Source organism: Eulemur rufifrons, chromosome 30 (assembly GCF_041146395.1).
Source record: "Eulemur rufifrons isolate Redbay chromosome 30, OSU_ERuf_1, whole genome shotgun sequence".
NCBI classification, from domain to species: domain Eukaryota; kingdom Metazoa; phylum Chordata; class Mammalia; order Primates; family Lemuridae; genus Eulemur; species Eulemur rufifrons.
The window spans coordinates 101,479,226-101,505,527 of NC_091012.1; the positions used below are offsets into that span (position 1 = coordinate 101,479,226).

The 26,302-nt window shown below is 38.5% G+C and overlaps 1 protein-coding gene across 1 annotated transcript in view; it reads right to left on the minus strand.

Moving 5' to 3' along the window:
- LOC138378166 (zinc finger protein 182) overlaps positions 1 to 26,302 on the minus strand; it is a 47,732-nt gene that overhangs the window by 2,655 nt on the left and 18,775 nt on the right. Inside the window, exons 4-5 of the mRNA XM_069463481.1 lie at positions 5,363 to 5,489; positions 5,027 to 5,116 (exon numbers count right to left, since the gene is read on the minus strand). Of these exons, the coding sequence (XP_069319582.1) occupies positions 5,027 to 5,116; positions 5,363 to 5,489 (217 nt within the window). The remainder of the gene's footprint in view (positions 1 to 5,026; positions 5,117 to 5,362; positions 5,490 to 26,302) is intronic.

Here is a 26,302-nt window from a genome sequence, read left to right on the forward strand (position 1 = left end):
AACTTACTCTAATCTTCCTATATAACTTAAGTTTTTACTAACTTCTAAAGTAGTTAGTCATCTATATCACTCATTTAAACAAGTTAAAATTGCAAAGCCTTGCCTATAATTTCATATTTCATCAATTGCAAAATGCACATTATTTCACATTTTAACATCTCTAAGTCTGGATGTACCTTACGATTAATGACATGTCATAGATTAATTGCTGGCAATTTTTCTTAGTGGTATGTCTTTAAATCAATGGTACCCTGAAGTCAATAAAATGTGGTAATTTTTTTGCACATATACTGAATGTTTAATCATTTTTCGTAGTTTACTTTTCTTCTCACTATTCCTCCCAATTTTTTTTTTTTTTTTTTTGAGACAGAGTCTCACTCTGTTGCCCGGGCTAGAGTGCCATGGTGTCAGCCTAGCTCACAGCAACCTCAAACTCCTGGGCTCAAGCGATCCTCCTGCCTCAGCCTCCCAGGTAGCTGGGACTACAGGCACGCGCCACCATGCCCGGCTAATTTTTTTCTATTTTTAGTTGTTTGGCTAATTTCTTTCTATTTTTAGTAGAGACGGGGTCTCACTCTTGCTGAGGCTGGTCTCAAACTCCTGAGCTCAAGCAATCCTCCTGCCTCAGCCTCCCAGAGTGCTAGGATTACAGGCGTGAGCCACCGCACCCGGCCTATTCCCCAAAATTTTATATGAAAAATCTCAAGCATAAAAAAAGTTTAAAGAAGAGTATAATAACTATTCATTATCACTTAGACTCAACATTTGCCAAAATTCAGTATCCACTGAATTTTAAAATGGATTATGTAGCTGTGGTTTCACTTCCTGTGACTTCCTTTCATTGGATAGCTAAGCCCTACTTCTTAACTAAGGATGAACACAAAATCACAGGAAGAGCTTTTACAATATACACTTCATGAAACCCAGGCTCCACCAAGGATCTGCTGAATATGAACCTCCTTAGGTGATAAGCAGCAATATGGCCCATGTGATTAGAGTCATGGCCTCTCTACCTCAGAAGCAAATCCTGGATCACCATTTCACTTGATCTATGACCTTAGGCAAGTGATCTCATCTATTTGTATCTTACTTTCCCATCTGTAAAGGAATTATAACAGTGCCCACTCAAATGGATGTTGAAAGGATTAAATTACTTATAACAAGGCATGCGTGACACATAGGAAGTGCTTTCAAATGTTTACTACTACTACTACAACTACTACTATTATTTTTTTTTTTATTTTTTTTTTTTTTGAGACAGACTCTCACTCTGTTGCCCAGGCTAGAGTGAGTGCCGTGGCGTCAGCCTAGCTCACAGCAACCTCAAACTCCTGAGCTTAAGGGATCCTCCTGTCTCAGCCTCCCGAGTAGCTGGGACTACAGGCATGCACCACCATGCCCGGCTAATTTTTTCTATATATATTTTTAGCTGTCCATATAATTTCTTTCTATTTTTAGTAGAGATGGGGTCTCGCTCTTGCTCAGGCTGGTCTCGAACTCCTGAGCTCAAACGATCCGCCCACCTCGGCCTCCCAGAGTGCTAGGATTACAGGCGTGAGCCACCGCGCCCGGCCCAACTACTACTATTATGATTATTAAAAGCCACTGTATTACTGTAAAAAGAAATAAGGAGTATCTATATACTTAATATGTTCTTGAATATTAAGTGAAAAAAGGCAGTGAATAAAACTGTGCATAGTAGGAAATGAATATATAAATATATATATATATATACACACATATATGTTCATGTTATAAAAATGATGGAATAATAAACCTGTAATTTTTAATAAAGGTTACCTATGGGGGAAAGAAGGAAGGTAGCAGAATGGACAAGGAAAGAAGCTGGACTTCTCTGAATATACATTGTTTTTTAGATTTGACTTTGGAACCAAGTAAATATTTTATAAATATTTTATGTAGGCCGGGCGTGGTGGCTCACACCTGTAATCCTAGCACTCTGGGAGGCCGAGGTGGGCGGATCGTTTGAGCTCAGGAGTTCGAGACCAGCCTGAGCAAGAGCGAGACCCCATCTCTACTAAAAATAGAAAGAAATTATATGGACAGCTAAAAATATATATAGAAAAAATTAGCCGGGCATGGTGGTGCATGCCTGTAGTCCCAGCTACTCGGGAGGCTGAGACAGGAGGATCGCTTGAGCCCAGGAGTTTGAGGTTGCTGTGAGCTAGGCTGATGCCACGGCACTCACTCTAGCCTGGGCAACAGAGTGAGACTCTGTCTCAAAAAAAAAAAAAAAAAATATTTTATGTAATCATAAAGCAAAACTGAATATAAAAGGATTCCTTAATAACAGTAAACATGCCTTCATCTGCATTTCATAACAACCAAGTTGAAAGATGAGTACAATAACTACTCATATTACCACTTAGATTCAGCATTTTGCCATAGAAATACTGAATTGTAAAATGGATTGTGCAGCTGTGGTTTCATTCCTGTGACTTCCTTTCATTGGATAGCTAAGCCCCAGCTCTTAATCCTATTTCTTAATGTTGAAAAGTCTTGATTCTCAATGACACCAACACGATTACCTCAATTCATTCAATCACTATATACACACAACAGTCTCAGAAGAATACTAAGAATACTACCATCAGATGTGGGATTAATAATTTTAAAAACAAACTTTTAAGTCCAGAATTTGATTTGGAAATATCAATTTGAATATATAAGTATTTTTTCTGTAAAAAATGTATACATAGTCCCTAGTTCTGTCAATGAAAATCCCTAAAAATTATTCCCTAACATCTACATTGTGGGCTTAAAACATTATTTTCCACTAAAACGAACCAGTGTTCCTTGGAGAAATGGCCAATTCCAAGTCAGAAACAAGAAATATACAGAATGAGCCTGGAACATGTTGTAACACCAGAAAGCAAGGAAGCTACCAAAGACTCAGGAGCCCACTTGAAGGAGTTTCCACTGGCCAAAGGCAGTTTGATTTATAGTAAGTATAATACGGCAATGGATTAAAACAGAAAAATGTTTAAATCCATAAGTCCATAAATGACATGCACAAAAAAGATGTAACTTATTGGTCACCTTTGGATGATGCTACAAAACCAACTTATTATTTTGAAAACTGGTTAGTACATGGAAAAACAATCACTTAGCCTGTCTTTGCTGTATAATATATAACTCATGGTAACCAAATAATAGCTGAGAAGCAATTTCTCTTTATAGAATTATTCCAGCTAATCAACGAAGAAATGATAGCATGTCACCATTTTGCAACCATTAATGAATTAATGGATCTAAGCAGTAATCATCAATGACTAGTAACAGAACAAAAAGTGACAACTATGCATTACATGCCTCCTGGTGGAAGTAGCTAGACATAATCTTGCTAAAAGAAAAAATAAAAACCTGAATCTGATCCAAGTTCTAGATCTAACTTATCAGCTTACAAGAAATACAGAGGACAGAGGACTATCTTAAATATCACTATGAGGTGGTAAAATCCAGAATGTGGAAAACTAGAGGCCAAATGACCCAGTTACTTAAAAAAGAAATATTAGGGGGAAAAAGAGAGATGGAGGGAAATGAATCATCTATAAATTATAAGACACAAGAATCTGAGGAGCTATGAGTATTCCCAGCACCCAGATCCTGATTTCTAAATATCATAGGCACTAATAGGAATCAGATCTTTGGAGAAGTTGCTGATTCCAGGTCTGAAATGGGGAAAGCACAAGGTGAGCCTGGAACATATGATTGTGCTAGAAAGTGAGGAAATCCTCAAAGAATGATGGGGACACATCAAAAGGACAAAGGAGCCACCTTGAACGGACTTGTACTAGCCAAACTGAGGACAATTTGAACATTAAAATGAATAATGACAGTAATGGATGATAACACACTGAAAAAATAAAATCAACCGTCTTATTAATAATTGATTCAGGCAAGAATCATCACTGAATGTTAAAACCACTAAGTAAAAGTTTTTGAGAAACAGGATATTCACGCAGTTTGACAGTTCCTCAAAATGGTAAACATACAGTTACCATATGGTACAACAATTCTAACCCTATATATCTACCCAGAAGAAATGAAAACCTACATTACTACAAAAACTTGTACATGAATATTCATAGCAGCATTATGCATAACAGCCAAAAAGTGGAAACAATCAAAGTATCCATCAATGGATGAATGCATAAACAAAATATGGTCTATGTATACAATGGAATATTATTGCTCCACAAAAAGAATGAAGAACTGATATGTGCTACAACGTGGATGTTGAAAACATCCCAAGTGAAAGAAACCAAATATAAAAGGCCACATTTTATATGATTCCATTTATATGAAACGTCCAGAATAAACAAAATCATAGAGACAAAAAGTAGATGAGTGGTTGCCAAGGAATGGGAGTAGGAGGGAATGGAGAGTGACTACTAAGGAGCAGGGGCGGCTTTTGGGGGTGATGAAAATGTTCTAGAATTAGATAGTGGTGATGGTTGCACAACTCTATGAATATACTAAAAACCACTAAGTTGTACACTTTTAAAGAGTGAATTTTGTGACGTGTGAATTACATCTCAATAAATCTACTTTTAAAAAATAGATAATCAAGATGTTTTAGGAAAATAAATCTGACAGGAATATCTAAGCTGAACAAAAACAAAGGAGTCAGGTTATCCAATCTGGAATTAGAGCGTTAGAGTCCAGGCCTGTGACTGATGTGGGCCTGGCTTCAGATAAGTAAGTGACAGGTGAGAATTGTCAAAGTGGCAGGGCCTGGGGTGGTAGCATTTAATAGACATATATGGAACAAAAGGAACTATTATAGGTGAGCACCAACTTAAGGAGAGTGAGTGGTCTTGTGTGTGGGGGACAGGGGAGGGAGTATCAGCCTTATGTTTGAGGTATTCACGTTCCTGTCCTCCAACAGTGCCAAAGGGCCACAACCTTTTCTTAAGATATTCCTGAAAGTCCTTTCAGAAGGTCTCACCTCTGACTGATAGGCTGGAGCCTCATCCCCAGGGCCTGGGTCAATCCCACTTACCTGGAAAGCTCCAAATTGGGATTGTTCCTTCTGCCGGGCATTCTTCTACCTCCAACTTGAGGATTAGGTCTGGTTTAGTCACCTGCTGCCCTATTAATGAGAAATGACAGAGATACCTCCTTGGTCTTCAGAGCCTCTGAGACAGAGGAAGTTGCAGTCTGGGAGCAGCACAAGGGACCTATCGCTAACACAATTGTAAAGTCAAACCATTTAACCTGGGTTTTGAGTTCAAAAAAACCTAGTCACAAGATGTAGAGGGGGAATTGAGAAAGAAAGGGTCCTCTATTTGATACGATAATCATAAATAGCAAAATTACCTGACGAAGCCATCCTTACCCACAGAGACCAGGTTGCTGTAGGTCTCCAGCATCACGTCTCTGTACAGGTTCCTCTGTGGAAGGTTCAGGTATTGCCACTCCTCCTGGGAGAAATCCACAGCCACGTCCTCAAATGTCACTAGTTCCTGTAATGGTACATTCCTTTTATTCTAAAATGCTGGCAACTGGGTGATAAAGATAGAATGTAGGGGAACTTCTGATTGGGTTTTCCGTTCATCATAATGATAATACTAGATGTGTATTTCATATCAAGTTAGCGACCTACTTTGTGGGAAAATAACAAATCATGGTGGAAAATATTCCATTAATAGAAGATTTAAAGACAGTGTGATATTAGCACAAGGATAGACAAATAGTCCAGTGGAGCTAGAAAGAGAATCCAAACATGTATATATACCTGATTTATGACAAAGTTGGCACAGTAAAGCAGTTGGGAGAAGACGATCTTTTCAATAAATGTAGATGGGTTATTGGATATCTAAATGGGGAAAAATGAAATTTAACCCCTCTCACCATACACAAAAATCATCTACAGGTAAACTGTAAACCGAATGTGAGAGGTAACCAATAAAATGTCTATAAAATAATATAGGAAAATGTCTCCTAAGCTTGGGATAGGGAAAGAATTCTAAAACAAGGCATGTAAAGCACCACTCTTAAAGGAAAAGACTTGTAAGTGTTACAAGAGTAAAAGTACTGCAGTGAAAAGGCAAGCCACAGATGGGGAGATTATTGGCAAAATTAAAGAGTGATAAAGCGATCTTATCTGGAATATATAAAATAACCCCTACAAATCAATAAGAAACATACAAATAACACAGAAGAATAGACAAGAGAAGTAAATAGGTACTTTAAACCAAATGACCTATGAACATCAGAAAATGTACTCAACCCCATTAGTACTCAGGTAAATGAAAATTTAAGCCACACAGAGACACCGATATGCACTCACCAGAAAAGTTATAATCAAGCATACTAAAATACCATAATATTGTGGTGAAACGGGAACTCTTACACAGTTAGTAGGAATATAAGCTGGTATAATCACTTTGGGACCAGTTTGGCATTATTTACCAAGGTTAATGATTTGCATATACCATGACCCAGCAATTCTACTCTTAGGTATACACCTTGGAGAAAATTATGCACATGTGCTCTAGAAAACAAGTGTAGGGATGTTCACAGCAGCACTATTTTTAATACCAAATCATGGAAGAAATCCAAATGTCCATCAACAGTAGAAAGAAAGGGTAAATTATAGCACAGTGATTCAATGGAATACTGTGTAGTAATGAAAATGAATGAACTGCCACGGCATGTTGTGAAGCAGGTTCACTGTGCACTGGTTACCAACTTGTCCAAGGCCAGTGAGACAGAATACCCCTATACGCAAGTTACATGGAGTACATTTATTACTTACAGATAGGGAGCAAGGGACAACAGAAACCTAGGATTCATTGTGAGCTGGTCCCCCAAGGCTCAGGAAAGCTGCACAAGGTGGATGGAGTCTCATCTGTGTGTACCCCACTTGCACCACAGCTGAAAGACCCCAGAAAGCAGCCTTTCTTGGGTTTTATACCTGGAGGGGGACATGGCACACTAGGCTAAAGCACTGAGGAACATCCAGTTTCTAAGAGGTGACCAGAACAGAGCCCAGGCTATTCTGGCCAGCTCCTCCCTTATATCAGGATGTTACATTCCCAACACATTATACAGTTATTCTTGAGAACAGTAAGTAAAAAAGGAGGGAGAAGTAGGTCAGTCCAAGGCTACCCAGAGAACTATTCTGCACATGTCCAACATAGATGAATGTCACAGATGGACTGATGAGCAAAAGAAACCAGAAACAAACGTGTATATACTGCATGATTCTATTTATATATCGTAAGGAACAGGAAAGGCTAATCCACGATGTTAGAAGTCAGCATAGTGATGACTTTTGTGGGTGGCAGTGACTTTGGGACAGAGTATAAGGGGAGGTTCTGAGGTCCCAATTATGCTTGATATGTTGGCCTAGGTGGTGGCTACACAATGTGTTCACTTTGTAATAATTCATCAAGATATACACTTTTAAACTGCGTATGTTATTCTTAAATGTGATTTATGTCTTTACATATAAAAATTATTTTTGACAAAAGCACAGAGGCAATTCAATGGAAAATAGGAGTTCCTGTTTCAACAAATGGTTCTGGAACAATTGGATATCCATATGCCAAAAAAAGAACCTCAATTAATACCTCCAACATATATAAAAATGAACTCAAAATGGATCATAGAGCTAAATCTCTAATATTATATTTCTAGAAGAAAATATGGGAGAAAATCTCTTTACCTTGGGTTAGACAAATATTTCTTAGATGTGATACCAAAATCCAAAAGATACTGTTAAGAGATTGAAAAGACAAGCTAGAGAATGGAAGAAAATATTTGCAAATAAAATATCTGGCAAAGAATTTGTATCAAGAATACATAAGGGGCCGGGCGCAGTGGCTCACGCCTGTAATCCTAGCACTCTGGGAGGCCGAGGCGGGTGGATCGCTCGAGGTCAGGAGTTCGAGACCAGCCTGAGCAAGAGCGAGACCCCGTCTCTACTAAAAATAGAAAGAAATTATATGGCCAACTAAAAATATATAGAGAAAAAATTAGCCGGGCATGGTGGTGCATGTCTGTAGTCCCAGCCACTCGGGAGGCTGAGGCAGTAGGATCGCTTAAGCCCAGGAGTTTGAGGTTGCTGTGAGCTAGGCTGACGCCACGGCACTCACTCTAGCCCGGGCAACAAAGTGAGACTCTGTCTCAAAAAAAAAAAAAAAAAAGAATACATAAGGAACCCTCAAAACTAAAAAAAAAAAAAAAAAAAAAAAAAAAACCCAGGCATAAGAGAGATACTTCCCCAAAGAAGATATATAGATGGCAAATATTAGTCATGAGGGAATGCAAATAAAAATCACGAGATACTACCACACACCTATTATAATCAAGAAAAAAATCTGACAATACTAAGTGCTGGTGAGGATGTGGAGCAACTGGACCTCTCCTATCACAGTAGGAATACAAAACAATACACAACCACTTTGGAAAATGGTTTTACAGTTGTTTGTAAAGCATATACACCATGCAACCCTGCAATCCCAATCCAAGGTATATTTATCCCAGTGAAATGAAAACTTATGTAAACCTAAAAGCCTGTACATGAATATTTATATAGCAGCTATTAATATATTTTTAATCACCAAAACCTAGAAACATACCAAATGCTTTTCAACCACTGAATAAACAACGTGGAATCCATACAATATAATATCACTCAGCAATAAAAATGAAATAACTGTGATACGTGCAACAACATGGATGAACCTCAAATATACTAAGTGAAAGGAGCTGGACTAAAAAAAAAAAGGCTACATACTATATGATTCCATTTATATAATATTATACAAAAGGCAAAACTACAGAGACTGAAAATATATCAGTGACTGCCACAGGCCAGGGTTTGATTACAAAGAAGACACACTGGGAGATGACAGAACTCTTCTATAGCTTCATTGTGGTGGTGGTAACATAACTTTATGGGTTTGCCAAAACTTGAAGAACTGTATGCTAAAAAATATCCATTTTACTGTACATAAATTATACCTTAATTTTTTAAAATAAAAAATAAGGCACTTCTAGTTAATCTAGACTAATTACATCTGTATAAATCCAAATCTTTCCATATATCCTCCAAAAAACTACAGATCAACATGAAGAACGTAGAAAACCACACATAACCTATATCTTTGATATAACTTATAATAGAAAATAGAGACTACTACAAATTTCTAATTACCTAGAGTGTGAGGAAGGTCTGACAAAACAATAAATAGAACAGGAGGAGAGAGTGGAGCGCCTAAGGATGAGCTGAAATCAGGCTTCGAAAGAGAAAATCTACCATAAGTATGAAAACACAAACTGGCTAGATATAACAGAGCACCAGCTATAGGAAATGTGTGTGGGACCCAAGGTAGCAGTCACAAAAAAGCATCATTTCTAAGGGAAAAGAGGATAAAAGGACAAGGAAGTATCATTTGGAGACTGGGTGGTAAAGGGAAAAAATAAAACTAGAGGGAGAAATTTAGGGTCATGTAAGACAAATAACAATCAAAACCGAAACCAAAACAAATCAGAGCACACACAACCTCTCCCCACGGTGCTAAAAGAAAAAGTCATCCATTAAGGAAGGTACGCTCCACCTCACTATCAAAACATGGTGCTCTTGAACTCAGAATTATGTAAGCCACCGCAACCCCCAACCCTGTCTTGATAATAAACAGATAAAAATAAAAGTAGTGTGTATCCGTTCAAAGCTTCTTTAAGAACTATGGAAAATGAGAAAACATTTCTTTCTTTTTTTTTTTTTTGAGACAGAGTCTCACTCTTTTGCCCAGGCTACAGTGCCATGGTGTCAGCCTAGCTCACAGCAACCTCAAACTCCTGGGCTCAAGCGATCCTTCTGCCTCAGCCTCCCGAGTAGCTGGGACTACAGGCATGCGCCACCATACCCGGCTAATTTTTTCTACATATTTTTAGTTGTCCAGCTAATTTCTTTCTATGTTTAGTAGAGACGGGGTCTCTCTCTTGCTCAGGCTGGTCGCAAACTCCTGAGCTTGAGCAATCCTCCCGCCTCGGCCTCCCAGAGTGCTAGGATTACAGGCGTGAGCCACCGCACCCAGCCGAGAAAACATTTCAAGTGACAAAAAATTCACCCCAAATGACAAAAGCAAAATGGGACAGTAAGCAGCTCCAAGCTCTCATTACCCCATAGAAAGATCGAAAAACAATATGAAATTGTCAGAACCAACTTTTCAAGGACTCTGGAAAGCAGTCAAAGGTTTGCAGCAACCAAACACAGAATCAAGAAAAAGGCAACTTAAAGAAGGTAGGAAAGCTTTTTGGCCTTTTTTTACTTGCCCTTGCCTCACCCACTCCAATATGCAGTAGAAGTCTTGAACCAGCAGCAACCCATGTTCCCAGTATGAGATCCTGGTCCCTGGTCCCAGAGGGTGTAGAACAGACCTTATTCCTAAATTAATGTAGGTCTTTTCTAACCTGTCTAAGGACTGATGCAAGGTGCTTGTCTCTGTTTTGCCTAAGAACAGAACTCAGAACTCAGGCTGGACAAGCAGTAGGCATTGCTCTAAAAGGCTGCAAGGCAAACTGATAAATCTACAGATGCCTGGGGCAAAAGATTATAGCCAGATATATAATTGAATGCCTGTGGCCTGAGAGGAAGGAGAAATTCTTTGGGAAATTAGGACATTCAGAAGTACTTAAAAACAGGGGAATTTAGAAAGCTGTGTATATGCCCAGGACAAGTTAAATGCTCACAAAAGACCTAAGAAGACTAACCTTTCACCTCACACTGACCCATAGGCTCAACATAAGCACAGCTGAGTGCTGATGGAGTGCCTCAGCATGGAACCAATCTGCAAAGACTGGAAGAGGTGTTTTACTTTTTTGTTTGTCATTTTTGTTTATTTGTTAGCTCTTAGTGTTCAAGGAACTCATTTTAGATCCAAAGAAACCCAACTGGGATGAAAGTAAAAGGATGGAAAAAGATATTCCATGCAAATGACAACCAAAAGAGAGCTGGAATGGCTATATTAATATCAGACAAAATAGACCTTAAGTCAAAAACTGCTACAAGAGACAAAGGACATTATCTATTGATAAAATGGTCAATTAATACAGAAGATATAACAAATATAAACATATATGCACCAAACAATGGAGCCTCCAAAAAATATGAAGCAAAATTTGATAGACTGGAAGGGAGAAATAAACAGTTCTACAATTATAGTTGGAGACTTCAATACACCACTTTCAATAATGGGTAGAACACCTAGATGGAAGATCAATAAAGGAAAAGACTTGAACAACAACTACACCTAATAGACATATATAGAACACTTCACCCAATAATAGCAGAATACATTTTCTTTTCAAGTACACACAGAATATTTTCAGGATAGACCCTATGTTAGGCCACAAAACAAGTCTCAATAAAAAGGTTAAAAGCATTCAAAATATCTTTTCCAGTCACCAATGGAATGAAACTAGAAATCGATAACAGAATAAAAACTAGAAAATTCACAAATACATGGAAACTAAACAACACATTCCTAAACGACCAATGGGTCAAAGAAGAAATAATAAGGGAAATTAGAAAATACCTTAAGACAAACGAAAATGAAAATACAACATACCAAAACATATGGGATGAAGAGAAAGCAGTACTAAGAGGGAAATTCATAGCTGTAAACATGCACATCAAAAAAGAAGAACGATCTCAAATCAACAACCTAACTTTACAACTCCCAGCTGATAGGAGTGTCTGTTATTCATGGTAAGACCTGATGGTTTATGTTAATGAAGTGACTCATGATGGGCCCCTATATAGCTTTAAGCTAGCAAAATGACTCAGGATAGGGCTGGCCAGGCCAGAAAAACCTACCATGTGATTAGAGGGTGTCTTAGTCCATTTTTGCTGCTATAACGGAATAACTTAGACTGGGTAATTTATAATGAACAGAAATTTATTGGCTCACAGTTCTGGAGGCTGAGAAGTCCAAGATCAATGGTCTGGCACCTAGTGGGGGCCTACTTGTTGTACCATCACATGGTGGAAGGTAGAAGGGCAAGAGAGGGCAAAAGGGGGCCAAACTCACCCTATTATACTGGCACCAATTCCACCCATAAGGGTGGAGCTCTCATGGCCTAATCACCTCTTAAAGATCCCACCTCTTAATACTGTTATAATGACAATTAAATTCCAACATGACTTTTGGAAGGGACAAACATTCAAACCATAGCAGAGGGTTCAGGCTTTGAGCCACATGTTAGCAGCCCAACGTCAGGGTAAGGGAGAGGATCTGGAGATTGAGTTCAAACTTTTGGCCAATGATTCAATCAATCACACCTACGTAATGAAACCTTACTTCAAAACTTTGGACACCAAATCTCAGCTGAGCTTCCCTGGCCAGCGATATTTTGTATACTGTGCATCTCAATGTGCTGGGAGGGTGACATGAAGGTGAACAGCAGAAGCTTCATGGTTTGGACCCTCCCATACCTCACCCTATGCATCTCTCCTTTTGGCTGGTTCTAATTGTATCCTTTTGCTATACAATAAAGCTGCAATCACAAGTATAGCACTTTTCTGAGTTCTATGAGTCATTCTATCAAATTGTCAAACCTGAGAGGATAATGAGAACGCTTGATTTGTAGGCAGTTGGTCAGAAAGTGAGGGTAGCCCTGGGAACCCTTGAGTTTATGGCTGATATCTGAAGTTAGGGCAGTCTTGTGGAAGACTGTACCCTTAACCCATGAAGTTCAGCCCAACTGCAGGTAGTTGATGTCAGAAGTCATTGCAACATAATATACATAATAAATATAGAATAAAACAACATGTCAGAATTCAGAACAAACATATCACCCAAATCAAAATCGTGATTAGTCCTTAAAAAGTCTTATTTAAAAAAATTTTTTTTCAGATTGGGTTACAAAGCAAGATCCAGCTATATGTTGTACGCAAGAAATACATCTAAAACAAAGTGATTCAGAAAGGCTAAAAGTAAAGGAATAGGTAATAGTACACCAGGCAAATGGAAACAATAAGAAGGCAGAGGTTGAGAGCCTGACCTCAGAATTCAAGCCAAAAAGCAAAAAACATATTAAACATAACAAAGGACATTTTTAAATGCTAAAATCCATAATCCACAAAGAATATATAATCATGATAAACATCTATGTAATGAATTATAAGCAAACACCTACATAAAGCAGAGAATACAGGAAACGCAAGAAGAAACAGAAACATACTAAAAGCAGGAGTTACTACTTTCAGAATGAGACAGATCATGTGGACAAAAATTAAGAGTATAGAAGACTTAGATCAATAAGGCAGATCTTATGGACATAAATATCAATGTATACCCTAGTCACAGACAATATACCTTTTTCTCAAGCCCATATGAAACATTCACAAAAACTGATCATATATCAAGTCAGAAATCAGTAAATTCCATAAAGTAGAAATATCACAATCTCTAATAAAAATGTAATAAAACTAAAAATTAATAGTAATAAAAGATCTTCCACCTTTGAAATTAAAAACAAAAAACTTCTATTAAGCAACTCTTGAGGGAAGGGGAAATACAAACCAAAATTCTAAAAGTAACAAAAAACCACATATCAAAATCTATAGGATACATTATGTAGTGAAGAGAGGAAATCAAAGCCTTAAACACTGATACCAATAAGGTTTTTTTAAATGAAAATAAATTAAATTCTCAACTCAAAAATTGAGAAAAATAACATGAAAACGAAGCAAAATTAAGCTCAATAAAGGAAATAATAGAGATAAAAGCAGAAATTAGGAGGTTGAGAATAGAATAACAGTATGTCTAATTAATAAAATTAAAATCTTGGTTGGCATCTCTAATCATCAGGGAAACGCAAATCAAAACCACAATGAGATATCACTTAACCCCAGTGAGAATGGCCTTTATCAAAAAGTCCCAAAACAATAAATGTTGGCATGGATGTGGAGAGACAGGAACACTCATACACTGCTGGTGGGACTGCAAACTAGTACAACCTCTGTGGAAAGCAAGATGGAAATACCTTAAAGAGATACAAGTAGATCTACCATTTGATCCAGCAATCCCATTACTGGGCATCTACCCAAAAGAACAAAAGACATTCTGTAATAAAGACATCTGCACTTGAATGTTTAGAGCAGCACAATTCACAATTGCAAAGATGTGGAAACAACCCAAGTGCCCATCAACACATGAGTGGATTAATAAAATGTGGTCTATGTATACCATGGAGTACTACTCAGCTATAAGAAATAATGGTGATATAGCGCCTCTTGTATTTTCCTGAATAGAGCTGGAACCCATTCTACTAAGTGAAGTATCCCAAGAATGGAAAAATAAGCACCACGTGTACTCACCATCAAATTGGTTCCATTGATCATCACCCAAGAGCACATTTAGGAATAACATTAATCGGGTGTCGGAAAGATGGAGGGGGGAAATGGGTGTATACATACATAATGAGTGTGATGCACACCGTCTAGGAGATGGACACACTTGAAGCTCTGATTTGAGGGGGAGGAGGGCAAGGGCAATATACGTAACGTAAATTTTTGTACCTCCCATAATATGCTGAAATAAAAAATAAAGAAATCTTGGTTGCTTCCTTAAAAAGTACCAAAATAAAGACAAACTAGACAAATTTGTCCAAACAAAAAGAATAAAGTACAAATATATACCATAAATGTGACAAGGGACAATGAGCACTAAAATTTTTTAAAAAAAATTTTTTTAATCCTAAAACAGCTATGTACCTCTGTGCAAATGAATCTAAAATCCTAGAAAAAATGGATACTGTCTTAAGAAAACACACTTTTTAAAAATTCAGAAGGGGCTTCAAGATGGCTGACCAGAAGCATTTTATGCTCACCTCCCTCTGCTTAGAAGAACCAAAATAGTTTATAGACAATCATGCTTTAAAAACATTGTCCAAGAGGGAACACTGTAATTCACCAGAAAAGCAAGAGAAAACACCGAAAGCAAGAAAGGGAAAGGAAGACAGGCAGCCTGCTTGGCCAGGATTAACTGGGAGCTGGGAATGACTTCCAGGGAACGGGGAAAGGGTGAGTGAGAGACTTCCAGTGGCCACATCCCCACTGTGGAATCATGCAATCCTGGCCGCAGGAGAGCCCCTCAATCCTCCTAAGCCATGAAACTACCATAGGGGGCTGCCAAGAGACCGTGGGATGGAATTGCTCCAGGGAGGGAGCTCGTGCTGGATCCCACATCCTTTCTGAGACCTAAGTGACTATAGTAAGGCACCATTTTCAATCCTAGCCTTTGGCAGACTGCACGCTGTCCTGGGGCCACCGGCACCAGGGCTGAGGCATTAAGGAAACTCAGGATGTTGCTGCTGAGATTGGGGCATGAGCTGGGAGTGCTTCTGCAGCCAGGGCTGAGAAGTGAGTGAGGCATGGGCTGCAGCTGCAGGTGCTGGGAAGTGAGAGCCACCAGACTGAGACTGGGATGAGAGTCATGGGCAAGTTGCTGCTGGGACTTGGCTGCAAGCTAAGAGGGGCTCCTGCAACCAGGACTGGGAGCAAGCTCCACTAGGATTGAGTGTGAACGGGACATGCGTCTCCCACCTGCCGGCCCAGGCTGTGACTACCAAGGCCAGCACCATTCTCTCCAGTGGCAGGGCCGTCACCACTCCTCACCCAAGCACTCTGCCTAGGGATTTCCCTGCCCCAACAACCACAGCTGGTGCCTGCTCTCACCATTGGAGGCCTGAGTCTAATCACACCCAGGCCAGCTTCAGTCCCCTCTCCAAGACAGAGTACATAGCCCAGCGTCCTGTGGATTGCCCAACCCAATCCGCCACCTTGGGTTCTTAAGCACTCCTCCTAGGGGCAACAGGTTGGGCCTAAATTCCTGGACACCACCTCAGCAGGCACCTCCCTACAAGCACCACCTACAGGTCTGGAGACTGGCCTGTCCAGCCCATTGCAGTCACTGCTAACATCAAGGAACACTGCTCGGGATCCAGAGAATCATCTCACTACTGCTAGTACCATGTCCGCACCACGCCGACGGGCAGGGCCCCAAGAACCTACCCACTCTCCTGGTCCACTGGTGTCACTACCAGCATCCACCCAAGCAAGACACTTAGACGCTCAAGAATCAGCCCACTGGTAACCAGCAATACCAGTGTACACCACCCTGGGGAAAAAGGTTAGACATGATCAGCCCACAGCTGCCACCACTGGGGCCTGAAGACTGGCCCATCTGGCATCCTAGTCCCCAGTATAACTTCATGACAGTCTTCACTAGTAACTGCACCCTAACCCACTGAGGAAATCACAGATACCACTAACACTGCCGATAGCCAAATTGTATTAGTATAAAAATAGACACATACACCAATGGAACAGAATAGAGAACCCAGTAATAAAGCCACATATTTACAGCCAATCGGTCTTCGACAAAGCCTACAAGAACTTACATTGGGGAAATGAGACCCTCTTCAGTATAGCTAAAGAAAATGTTGTATATACACACAATGGACTACTATTCAGCCATACAAAAGAATGAAATCATGTCATTTGCAGCAACATGAATGGGACAAGTTCATTATCTTAAGTGAAATAAGCTAGGCACAAAAAGACAAATATTGCATGTTCACACTTACATGTTGGAGCCAATAAATTTGATCACATGGAGGAAGAGGGTAGAAAGACAGCAGAGACTGGGAAGGGCAAATACGAGGGAGGGGGAAGGACAAAAGGAAGTGGGTTAAATGATACAAACATACAGTTAGAAGGAATAACCTCAGTGTTTGATAGCAGAGTATGGTGACTATAGTTAATAATAATGTATTGTACTTGGATGATGGACACCCTCAATACCCTGACTTGATCAATACACATTATATACATGTAACAAAATTTCACGTGTATCCCATAAATTTGTATAAATTAAAAATAACTCACCTCAGCAAAGATAAAAAGCTTAATCAGAATCAGATTAGATAGAACAAATAGAGAAAGTTATCAAAGAACTAACCCAGAAAAGTTTCACAGAGGAATTTTACCAAACCTTCAAAGACCAGACAATCCCAATACTATTAAAATTCTTCCCAAGCATAGAAAATGAAAAGCTTCCAAATTCATTACATAAATTCAGTATAAATTTGATATAAAAATGCATTTAAGATTATACAAAATAGGAAAACCACAGACCAATCTCACACATAAATATCAGTGCAAAATTCCTAAATAAAATATACAAACAGAATAGAACTACATTAAGACAATAATACAAGATAACCAAGTAAAGATTCCAGGAATACTATGATGGCTCAATATCAGAAAATCCACTAATATATTTCATTATTTAAATACATACGGAGAAAATCTTTATGATTAATATAAGAAATGGTGATATAAAAATGATGAAACAAAATTTAACACCCAATGCTGATAAAAGCAAAAGCCACCAAAGAAGATTAGAACTGATGGAAATTTCCTTAGAATAATCAAAGGTAGGTAGGTAGATATAGATGGATATTTAGATATAGATCAATTCTAAAGCCAGTGTCTTAGTCTGTTTGCATTGCTATAAAGGAATACCTGAGACTGGGCAATTTATACAGAAAAGAGGTTTATTTGGCTCATGGTTCTATGGACTGTACAAGAAGCCTGGCAGCAGTACCTGCTTCTGGTGAGGGCTTCAGACTGCTTCCACTCATGGTGGAAGGCAAAGGGGAGGCGGCTTGTAGAGATCACATGGTAAGAGAATGAGGGGAGAGGGAGATGCCAGGCTCTTTTTAACAACCAGTTCTTATGTGAACGACTAGAGCAAGAACTCACTCATTACCATGAGGACAGCACCAAGCCATTCATGAAGAATCTGCCCCCATTACCCAAACACCTCCCTTGAGGCACCACCTCCAACACTGGGTATCAAATTTCAACATGAGATTTGGAGGGGAAAAAATATCCAAACTATATCAAGCCGGCATCTTACTTAATGGAAAATTCTAGGGGCATTTCCATTAAGATCAGGAACAGGCCGGGCGCGGTGGCTCACGCCTGTAATCCTAGCTCTCTGGGAGGCCGAGGTGGGCGGATTGTTTGAGCTCAGGAGTTCGAGACCAGCCTGAGCAAGAGCGAGACCCCATCTCTACTAAAAATAGAAAGAAATTATATGGACAGCTAAAAAAAAATATATATAGAAAAAATTAGCCGGGCATGGTGGTGCATGCCTGTAGTCCCAGCTACTCGGGAGGCTGAGACAGGAGGATCGCTTGAGCCCAGGAGTTTGAGGTTGCTGTGAGCTGGGCTGACGCCACGGCACTCACTCTAGCCTGGGCAACAGAGTGAGACTCTGTCTCAAAAAAAAAAAAAAAAAAAGATCAGGAACAAAGCAAGGAGGCCTAATGTTACCACTACTATATAACATTGTACTGTAAGAATTACCTAATGCAATTAAATATGAGAAAACAATTCGAGGCATAAGAATTGAAAATAAGTAAAACTCTACAGACAGTATAAGAGTATCTGAAAAAACAGAATCAATAAGAAGACTAACATAATCATTTGGAGAAAGGTAGCACCATATAAAACAAACATACTAATCAATAACTTTCATGTATGCAAATAAATGCCAATTAAAAGATATAAATAGGAGAAAAATAATAGCAAAAAGAAAATAAAATATTTATGAACAATCTTCAAAAGAAATGTGAAAAACCTGTATAAGGAAAAGTTTAAAACACTCCTGAAATTAGAGTTCAATTCCAACAGAAATACTCACCATCTCACAAAGTCATGGAAACTAAACAATCTATTGTTGAATAACTATTGGGTCAAAGAGGAAATACAGAAGGAAATCAAGAGTTTCCTCAAACTAAATGACAATGGAGACACAAGTTATCAAAACCGGTGGGATACAGCAAAAGCATATCTGAGAGGAAAACTAATAGCAATAAATGCTCACATCCAAAAAACAAAAAGCTCAAAAATCGACAATCTAATAAACAGTCTCAAGGAATTGGAAAAGGAAGAGCAAACCAATTCCAAACCTAGTAGAAGAAAAGAAATAACTAAGATCAAAGCAGAACTAAATGAAATTGATAACAAGAGAATTATACAGAAGATCAACAAAACCAAAAGCTGTTTTTTCGAAAAAATAAACAAAATTGACAGCCCTCTTGCCAGATTGACAAGAATTCAAAGAGAAAGGACTCTAATAAACTCAATTAGAAATGAAAAAGGAGAGGTCACAACAGACACCATGGAAATACAAAACATTGTTTTTGATTACTATAAAAACCTATATGCCCAAAAACTACATGATGAGGAGGAAATGGACAAATTCCTGGAAACATACAACCTCCCTAAGTTCACCCAGGAGGTAACAGAATTTCTGAATAGACCAATCTCATGCTCAGAAATCGGAGCAGCAATTTAAAACCTCCCAAAACGGAAAAGTCCCGGTCCAGATGACTACACTTCAGAGTTTTACCAAACATACAAAGAAGAACTCATACGTATACTACAGAAATTATTCCACACCATTGAGAAAGATGGTATCCTCCCTAACTCATTCTATGAAGCCAATATCACCTTGATACCAAAGCCAGGAAAGGACACAACAAAAAAAGAAAACTACAGACCAATATCCCTTATGAATATAGATGCAAAAATCCTCAACAAAATTTTAGCAAATCGAATTCAGCAGCACATCAAAAAAATAATTCACCAGGTGGGCTTTATTCCAGGGATGCAAGGCTGGTTCAACATACGCAAATCTATTATTGCAATTCACCTCATAAATAAAAGCAAGAACAAAGACCGTATGATTCTCTCAATAGATGCAGAAAAAGTATCTGACAAAGTCCAGCACACCTTCATGATAAAAACTCTGAACAAAATAGGCATAGACAGGTCATACCTTAAATTTATCAAATCCATTGATGACAAACCCATGGCCAATATCATACTGAATGGGGAAAAATTGAAACCGTTCCCACTTAGAACCGGAACCAGACAAGGTTGCCCACTATCTCCACTTCTATTCAACATAGTGCTGGAAGTCCTTGCTAGAGCAATTAGACAAGACAGGGGTATTAAGGGCATCCAAATGGGGGCAGATGAGATCAAACTGTTGCTCTTTGCTGATGATATGACATTATATCTAGAAAACCCCAAGAACTCAACCAAGAGACTCCTAGAATTGATAAATGAATTTAGTAAAGGATACAAAATCAATACACACAAATCAGAGGCATTCATATACGCCAATAACAGTCAAGCCGAATTTAAAATCAAAAGTGCAATACCTTTTATAATAGCCTCAAAGAAAATTAAATATCTATGAATATATTTAATGAAAGATGTGAGAGACATATACAGGGAGAACTATGAGACACTAAGAAAAGAAATTGTAGAAGATGTAAACAGATGAAAAATCTACCCTGCTCATCGATTGGTAGAATCAACATCGTTAAAATGTCCATACTACCTAAAGTGATCTACAGAATTAATGCAATCCCTATCAAAGTACCATCATCATTCTTTACAGATCTAGAAAAAACAATTCTACGCTTTGTATGGAACCAGAGAAGACCTCATATAGCCAAAGCAATCTTAAGTAAAAAGAACAAACTGGGAGGTATCAGTCTACCAGACTTCAAGTTGTACTACAAGGCTACAGTAACTAAAACAGCATGGTACTGGCACAAAAATAGAGACATAGAGGTTTCGAACAGGACTGAGAATCCGGAAATGAAACCATCCGCATATGGTAATCTAATCTTTGACAAAGCAGACAAAAATATACACTGGGGAAAAGATTCTCTTTTCAATAACTGGTGCTGGGAAAACTGGATAGCTACATGCAGAAGATTGAAACTGGATCCCCACTTCTCACCTCTCACAAAAATCAATTCAAGATGGATAACAGACTTAAACCTAAGGCATGAAACCTTAAGAATTCTAGAAGAAGATCTCGGGAAGACCCTTTCAGACATCAGCCTAGGCAAAGAATTTTTGAAGAAGGCCCCCAAAGCAGTCACAGCAGCAACAAAAATAAATAAATGGGATCTGATCAAATTAAAAAGCTTTTGCACAGCCAAGGAAACAATCATTAGGGCGAATAGACAGCCTACAAAATGGGAGAAAATATTTGCTTTCTACACATCCGAAAAAAGGCGGATAACAAGAATCTATCTAGAACTTAAAAGAATCAACAAGAAAAAAATCAAACAACCCCATCAATAAATGGGCAAAGGAAATGAACAGAAACTTTTCAAAAGAAGACAGAATAATGGCCAGCAAACATATAAAAAATGGTCAACATCTCTCATCATTAGAGAAATGCAAATCAAAACCACAATGAGATATCACCTAATCCCAGTGCAATTGGCCTCCATCAAAAAGTCCCGAAACAACAAATGCTGGCGAGAATGTGGAGAGACAAGAACACTCTTACACTGCTGGTGGGACTGCAAAGGTGCAACCTCTGTGGAAAAGAATTTGGAGATACCTCAAAGAGTTAAAAATAGAAATACCATTCGATCCAGCAATAGCACTATTGGGCATGTACCCAAAAGAGCAAAAGACATTCTATAATAAAGACATCTGCACCCAAATGTTTATGGCAGCACAATTCACTATTGCAAGGATGAGGAAACACCCCAAGTGCCCGTCAATTCATGAGTGGATTATTAAAATTTGGTATATGTATACAATGGAATATTACTCAATTATAAGAAATGACAGTGATCTAGCACCTCTTATATTTTCCTGGATTGAGCTTGAGCCCATTATCTGCAGTGACGTATCACAAGATCGGAGGAATAGCCTCCACATGTTCTCGCCATCAAATTGACACTAACTGATCAACACTATGGTGCTCACACGGTAGTAATATTCTCCAGGGATTAGGGGGGTGGAGGGGGCGCAAACTCACAACTAATGGTCACGTTGTGCATTGTAGAGGGGAAGGGCAAGCCTCTAAACCTCACTTGGGTGAGGCAAAGACACAAAATGTAACCAAAACGTTTGTGTCCTCATAATATCCTGAAATAAAAAAAAGAAAAGAAAAAAAGATTAAAAGAAAATTAAAACACTACTGAAAGACACGAAATTAAAGTTCAACAAATAAAAAGGCATCCCTTATTCTTGCTAGTGTGTAGTAAATAATTTAATCTTGCTCAAAAAGCTGTCTGGCATTTCTCATTGGCTTCTAGGAAGTTATCATTAAGATATTATACCTGATAGGAGTGTCTCTGTTTGTATGGGGGCCTTGGGTCACTATGGATAGTCTAATAATGTGATTTAGGGTGGGAGCTGGCCACATCAGAAAGACCAATCACATGATTTAGGGTAGGGGCTTTGGGTCACTGTCAGAGGGGCCGGACACTGAGACTAGACACATGGACAATCAAGCATGCCTACGTGATAAAGTCCCAATAAAACCTCTGAAGATTAAGGGTCAGGTGAGCTTTCCTGCTTGGCAATACTCCATGAGTCCTACACCATACACGAATGCCAAAAAAGTAACATGTCCTGACTCCAAAGGGAGACAAAAATGGAAGCTCTGCAATCAATACTTTCTTGACTCTGCCTTATGCACTTATTCCCATAGTTGAGTCCAATCTGTATCCTTTTACTGTAGTAAGCCATTACTGTGAGTATAACAGCTTTTGGCGAGTTTTGTGTGTTCTTCCAGTAAATTATCAAACCTAACAGTGGTCTTGGAACACCTGAACTTGCAGTTGGTGTCAGAAGTGAAGGTTATCTCTTATGGGCACTGTTCCCTTCAACTTCAGAGCTATCAGACTCTTCACAGAATGTCACAATTAGTTATGCCTAAGTTAATTTATAAATGTAATGTGATCCCAATAAAGAAATAAGCTTTCAAATGGTGCTAAAGAAGGCAATACTGAAGAACATATTGAAAAATAAATGTACAAAGATAGATAGAAAGATACTGGAAAAGAAAACCTGAGGAAAGGAACAGCCCTACCAGATGCCAAAACATACTCTGATACAGATATTCTTTCAAAGCACAGGATAAAAGACTCACTCTTTAACAAATGGCACTGGGACAACTGGAGAGAGATTTGGAAAAGGTTAATTAGATTGATACCTCATACCATGCACAAGAGTAAACACCAAATGGATGAGAGATCTAAATGTACAAAAACCAAACCATACAAAGTACTAGAAGAAAGCTTAAGTGAATGCCTCTATGATCTGACTGTAGGCAAAGACCTTCTTACTATGAATAAAAATCCAGAAGTAATAAAAGATTGATAAATACAACCACAAAAATATGAAAACACTTTTGCAAGTCCAAAAACATAAGTCTAAAGATAAATGACAAACTAGATGGGAAAAATTGTTGTAACACAGATCACAGATAAAAAGTTAATATCCTTAATATATAAGGAACTCTTAAAAATCAGGGGGAAAAAACACTACCTGATAGAAAATTAGGCAAAAACCTATGAAAGGACAATTCACAAAAAAGATAAAAATGGCTCTTAAACATGTGAAAAAATATTCAATTTCACTCATAGTAAGAAAAATACCAATAAAAATTACACAGAGATACCATTTCTACCTATCAGATTGGAAAACTTAAAAAACCCAACAATATACGCTGCTGCTACAGCTACAGAGAAACAGACATCATCATACACTGTTGGTGGGAATGGAAAACAGTACAACTACTATAGAATGGAATCTGTCAATGTCTAACAAAACCACGGTTTTATTTACCCTTTGACCCAGCAATGCCACTTGTAGGAATTTATATTCCTGCACAAAAAAGAAACAACATATGCACGAGATATTTCACTGCAACATCATTCTTAGTTGCCAAATACTGGAAACAACCAAAATTGCCACATACATAGGAAAGCAGTTAAACAAACCAGTATGTCCACCAATGGAATAGGATGTAGCTATAAAAATTAATGAGGAAGATATTTGTAAACATACATGGAGTTATTTCCAGAATCTATTCGGGGGAAAAAGCAAAGTGAAAAAGAATATATGAATAAAGTATACTACATTTTGTGTAACAAAGAAGAGGAAATTTAAAAATACACCTATCTGCTTATTTTTTAAAAAGAAACATCATAAGCATAAATTAGAAAACTAACAAGATTGGTTATCTCCAAGTAGGAATGAGAATGGAGTAGAAGGTACTGGGGAGAGGTGACAATTATGCATATTTTTATGTAATTTTCTCTGTTCAAATCATATTAACATTTTACATACAAAGAATACAATTAAATCAACAAAGATGGAGAGAAATAAAATGTAAAATGGAATACAAACTGAAAACACGAACCTAACTGTATACCAAGTAAATAACATAACCATACTGGATAGGAAAAAATGAAAAAGAAAAACTAGTCCAAGTAACTTTTGAACAGAATACTTTGACTACATATTCTTAATCTAAGGGCAGAAGAGGCCGGGCACGGTGGCTCACGCCTGTAATCCTAGCACTGGGGAGGCCGAGGCGGGTGGATCATTTGAGCTCAGGAGTTCGAGGCCAGCCTGAGCAAGAGCGAGACCCCGTCTCTACTAAAAATAGAAAGAATTTACATGGACAAATAAAAATATATAGAAAAAAAATTAGCTGGACATGGTGGCACATGCCTGTAGTCCCAGCTACTCGGGAGGCTGATGCAGTAGGATTGCTTGAGCCCAGGAGTTTGAGGTTGCTGTGAGCTAGGCTGATGCCATGGCACTCTAGCCCGGGCAACAGAGCGAGACTCTGTCTCAAAAAGAAAAAAAAAAGGCAGAAGACATGCAAACAAATTATTTACTATGCTCAATATGTTGGTTTTTCACAGTAATACGGATGCAGGAATTCTGACTCTACTTTCTGTATATCGTAGACTGAGCAAATGAGTTGATATATTGATCCTAGGAGCCACTGATCTCACTGTGGGAGAAGGGAAATGCAGATATGGAATGAAGGATGACTAGGAAGATTCCTGGGATATTGCATGAACTCAAGGTGTGTTTGCATGTGTGTATTGTGTGTACGTATACACACAGATATACAGATGCAGATATATGCCTGCATGCACGTGCACACACACATACATCTCTGTTCACTGAAAGGGCCCAGAAGTAATGATGCCCCAGCAGCAATGAATACATCATCTAGCACCCAGATTTTGGTTTCTAAATATAATTATCCACTAAAAGGAACCAGAGGTCCTTGGAGAAATGGCTGATTCCAGGGCCAGGGTAAGTAAAGTGAAAGATCAAGGCTGGAACATCTTGTGCCAAAAAGTAAGAAAGTACTCAGAAAATTATAGGGATATGCCAAAATGACACAAAAGCCAGCTTAAAGGGGCTCCCACTGGCCAACTAAGGGACAACTGAGCATCAGAATAAATAATGACCGCAATAGCCAATGAGTAAAATAAAAACCCATAAAAATAAAATTTAAAAATTTATTACTGATATAAACAAGCAAATAAATAAAGAAGAGGAAGCTCTTTCTTACAGTAAAATGACAATAAATACAGAAGAAATGATAAGAGTTAAAAAACTGTCATTTAGCAACTGTCACAATAACTGATTCAGGCAAGATTCATCAATGGATACTAACACTAACTGGTGAAAGCTTGATGAGGAACAGGACATTTATGTAGCCTCAAAGTATCACTTCACTTATTAATTACAAAGGAAAAAACAGTAACTTTGCAGTCAAGAAACCTAGCAAGTGAGAGGAACTTAAGCAAGTGATCAAAGTTAATATCATCAAAAATGAGACAAATCGACATTATATGTCCCCCGATGTGATGCAACAAGGATACATCTCTTATATAGTTCTCCTGCCAAAAATTCATGACCTCAATCTAATCATGAAGAAACATTAAGAAACAGCCAAAGTGAGGGACATTCTACAATATAAATGGCCTGTTTGCTTTAAAAATGTCACAGACATGAAAGGCAAAGAAATGCTAAGGAACTCTTCCAGATTAAAATATAAAGACTACATACTGCATAATATGGCCGGGTGTGGTGGCTCACACCTGTAATCCTAGCACTCTGGGAGGCCAAGGCAGGAGGATCGCTCAAGGTCAGGAGCTCGAGACCAGCCTCAGCAAGAGCGAGACTCCATCTCTACTAAAAATAGAAAGAAATTATCTGGACAGCTAAAAATATATAGGAAAAAAATAGCTGAGCCTGGTGGCACATGCCTGTAGTTCCAGCTACTCAGGAGGCTGAGGCAGAAGGATTGCTTGAACCCAGCAGTTTGAGGTTGCTATGAGCAAGGCTGATGCCACAGCACTCTAGCCTGGGCAACAGAGCGAGACT